General features: G+C 36.5%; 1 protein-coding gene across 1 annotated transcript in view; it reads left to right on the forward strand.

The window, feature by feature from the left end:
- The window catches only part of LOC106684012 (phosphatidylcholine translocator ABCB4), a gene marked incomplete in the record, with an annotated part of 90604 nt that overhangs the window by 60789 nt on the left and 25431 nt on the right, over nucleotides 1-4384 (forward strand). Inside the window, 2 exon segments of the mRNA XM_067050266.1 lie at nucleotides 1370-1494; nucleotides 1713-1884. Of these exon segments, the coding sequence (XP_066906367.1) occupies nucleotides 1370-1494; nucleotides 1713-1884 (297 nt within the window).

Here is a 4384-nt window from a genome sequence, read left to right on the forward strand (position 1 = left end):
ATGAATACTACCTTGGTGCTGCTAGGGTTAAGAGTCTGGTCCCAGATCACACGAAGAAGTTACCTTCCAAAATCGGACTAGTTTCATTTAGCTGCCATCACTGTCTGTAAGGACTCCTACCATTGTCCTCCAGGTCAATATAGTTGTGGCATATTAGATTCATTTTATAGGATCAAAGTATTTGGTTCAATATTCTCCACAATATTAGTTCATCTGATCCGTTGTTGAATGCTATTAAGATACTAATGCATCCATTTCCTCCAAATGTTCTGTGTAAATTTATACATAAGTTGTCAACCAGGTTCCAACATAGTTTGGTTCTAGAGCTCCTACGATAGAGAGACCAATAAAAAAGAGTTCTGGAGCCAATATTTCAAAATAACCTGGCAATGAATAAAAAGTTAACAACATGGGATAGCTCCTATTCCAGAGATAAGTATGTTCATTTTCTCAAATGTAAGGACATGATCTCATAGAACATGAAGTGAGGAATGTTTAAATGAACCATTTCCCATATTCCTCCAAAATGCCGGTGGGATAAATTCCCATTAAACACTTAAAGGATAAAGTTATAATTTAATTTTATATACACTAATTTCCAGCTGGTTAAGCCATTGATAAAGATCCTAATAATCTATTATTGAGTAAATAATAATGTAAAAATATTAAAGAAATCTTGGCAAATGAAAAAGCTGACCAACCAGCCTATTTCGCATGAAATGGAGTAACATAGCTAAATCATGATATTTGAGAAAACTGGATGCTCTATCAGGAAAAACTATTAATAAGCTGGATACAAAATTAGTAAAGAAAAAAAAACAGAAATAAATTAAATTTAAACAACTGAACCATGTGTAAAATTCGTAGTACTAAAAAGTCGATAAGGAAAGAAATTACATTATGTTGACTAAGAATTATACCTAAACTGCTATCTATTGCAAATGAATGTGAAAATAGAGCCTAACCAGTTATGCATTTATAAGTGTTCCAAATTTGAAACGATTACAAAAAACATGGGACTGTCACAAAACTTATAATATTACTGGATAATAAAGTGTAAGTCTCCACTCTGCTTAAATTCTTTATGAGAAAAGGCCATTATAATACAGTTTAGAGACTGTTTTTTTTTTTTTACTTCAATGACCCTTTGGCATGAATAAATCATATTAATCAGTTGTGGAATTTCCTCTACATCTTGTTAAAAATAATTTAAATAAAAAAAAAAAATTAAAGAAGATAGGAGTAAATATTCTGTTACAAATGATGTTAATTATTCTAAGTGTCTTCTTTTTTTCACACTTTGATTTCAATTATAACTAACATTTTTTTCAAAATTCTTGAAATGAAAAAATTTATTTTCTTTTTTCAGGCATCCAAAAAGAAGGGGAGAATAATGCAGGATTACAAAAAGAAATGTTCTAAAATTGCTTCTGAAGTACTTGTTAACACCCGTACTGTCGCTGCATATGGTGGGGAATATAAAGAAATTGAAAGGTTTTTTATATTCAAATATAGATTTATATGATGGCATTATATGTTGTTTTATTTTATATTATTTTTCAGTTGATTAAAGAAAAATTTAAAAAATACCTGAAACCACAACTTTAAATCAACTTTGGGTTTTGATTTTGTCATTAATCTTTTGAATAAGTACTATGTAAACTATTGTGTTAAAATTGTCATTAGATATTTATTCAATAATACACATTTAGGTACAAGAATTCGTTAAATATGGCTAATAAGTCGAGATTAAAACATACATTGGCAGTCTCAATAGCAAAAGGATTCAACTATTTCCAATTGTGTTTATGCTATTTGGTCGCTTATTACTTTTCTGTCAGGCTGTTTCTCCTAGATGATTTCAACCCTGGCGATATTGCAATTGTAAGTAAGATTACATATATTTTCTTTTCATATTGGTTTCATTGAATTAAATGATAAATGTTCCTACTTTGGTGCTGTATAGTTATAATTTATAAAGTTGGGGTCCAATGTTCCAGAACATTTTTATTATTTTAAAAAAATGGCTTATTTCGATGTAGGATATCTCCTATAATATGTTGATCACTCTGGGTGGGATCTGCAGCATTGAAGGGGAGCCAGAAATAAAATTGGGTAAGCGGGGGGCTAAGGGAAATTTTCTTTTTAAAGAAGGGAACATATTAGGTTAGGACCCGCATGGAGCAATTAACGGGACTTTGCGATCCCCCGGGCACCACAGTACAGTACATCGCACACCTCACACCATAACAGTACACAACTCATTTATACTGACACTAAGGACTTATATAGTACACACCCAAGGGTCACCTCCCCTAGGAGCTAGCACCGTGCTACCAGCCGAAGTGAATTCACCAATAGACCTGCTGTCCTAGGACATTAGAACCTTTCTGACTGAGGCAATCACCCGCCAGGAAATATTAGGTGATTCAAAGAAATCATATTAGCCTCGGAACTGGACTGACAAATCGGAAAGATGCTTGCCATGAACCGAGATGCGTGGTCTATGTGGTTAGAGGCTTCTCCACTTAAGGAGGATGAGATAGAAGGAGAATCTACATATTAGGAACCACAGGAAAATCAGGACAGGAAATCCCTGTGAAACAGGATAGGGGGACCTACATAAAGAAAAGGCATTATCCTATAACAGCCCATTGCAGGTGGTACAAAAAACAAATGCACCTGGCAAAAACGAGGAAAAGTACTGAGTAGTAATAGATTATCGCGAGCTCAATGAAAATACGGTTGATGAGAAGAACCCTATCCCAAGTTTCAAGAACATTCTAGACAGGTTGAGCGGTGCAAAAATCTTTAGCACATTTGACCTAAAGGAGAGATACCATCAAATTAAAATGAAATCCAGAGATAAGCACAAGACCGCGTTCACTTTTGAACGAGGCCATTATGAATTTACGAAAATGCTGTTTGGTCTGAAAAATGCTCCCCTACCATTTCAGAGGCTTATGGATGAATTCCTGAGAGGACTGGATGAAGCAGTTTGTCAAGTTGATGACAAGATGTGAAAGGGATACAGTGAAGGCTGGGGGTGTTAAATTACTACAAAAGGTTTGTTTCGGGTAATCAGAGTATCTTGTACCCCTCAACAATTTTTTTGAAAAAAGGGAGCCCAATAGTAGAGATGCCAAACATGACACCAGTCCAGAAATGCCTTGAGCAGTACAACGGGAACCACATCTTGAATCCTTCGACTTTGGGAAACCATTTATGCTCCCAACAGGTACAAGTGAGTATGCTCTTGGGGTGGTATTAACAAAGGAGATTAAAGGGAGATAGCGTCCTGTGGCGTGCGTCTGCATCTCACAGAAGCAGAAGCCTAATATAGAGCCTTAGAATGGGAACTTCTGGGAATTGTGTGGGGTATGGAACATTTCCAGCCTTATGTATTCGGAAGGTGTTTTAGGGTCCACACTAATCATAGACCATTACAGTAGGTAAGAAAGTTGAAAGAGCCTACCACATATATCACCAGATGGAAGGAGAGAGAGTTGAAGATGAAGACTCAACTGTGAAAAAAACCAACTGAGAAGAAAGAGATTATTAATGATAATCATCACCAGATTATATGGGAAACCAGAACTTCGGGGCAACTGAAGATGGAGCATGGGAAATACGGCAGCAGTAGTATCATGAGCATCTGGTCACAGCCTAGTGTCAGATCTGTAGTGCGCTTAAAAATGTATCAAAGGCCGGACATACCCATCATATGTACGTAGGAAATACAATGGTTTAAGATATAATTCGGCGTCTTTGATGGATGGAACAGATTGGGCTTATCTGTTGGACAATGATGGTATAGACTCTCCATGAAGTGGAACACCAAAGGGAGGGTACACTTATAAAAAACGGGAAGACCAACCATAGAGAACAGGACAAAACGCCAAAGGCGTTGCGCCTTTGATACTTCTGGTGGTGTATGAAGTACCCCATTCAAGAAACCTTCAGTAATTGTGATGTATACTTCAGTGCGTAATACGATAGACACCCACCAAGCGGGCTAGAGCCGGATGAAGCGATGGAATGAAGGACAACTAGAATGTCCACGATTTGATGGACCACCTTAAATTCAGGACAGTGGTGTACCAGAAAGTGAGAACTAATAGGGGGAAAGAGCTGTAGGGGTATGAAGGCCCACTCAGAGTGGTAACGATTAGAGAACATGATGTTGTCACCATTGAAAGCATAGAATGGTTCACCTAGAGCAGTTGAAGCTTCCTGCAAAGTGGGTATGATAGTGGACTAGAGTCTCCTCACTACCAGAGGGTATGGAGAGTACAATTATAAAGTTAGTTTTTTTTATTGTTCATTCTGTGCTTTTATCATCGTTATAGTGTTTTAATTGTATTTGTGTGTTTATATATATATA

This window comes from Halyomorpha halys, unplaced genomic scaffold (genome assembly GCF_000696795.3).
Source record: "Halyomorpha halys isolate HHAL.00 unplaced genomic scaffold, Hhal_1.1 Scaffold534.1, whole genome shotgun sequence".
NCBI lineage: Eukaryota > Metazoa > Arthropoda > Insecta > Hemiptera > Pentatomidae > Halyomorpha > Halyomorpha halys.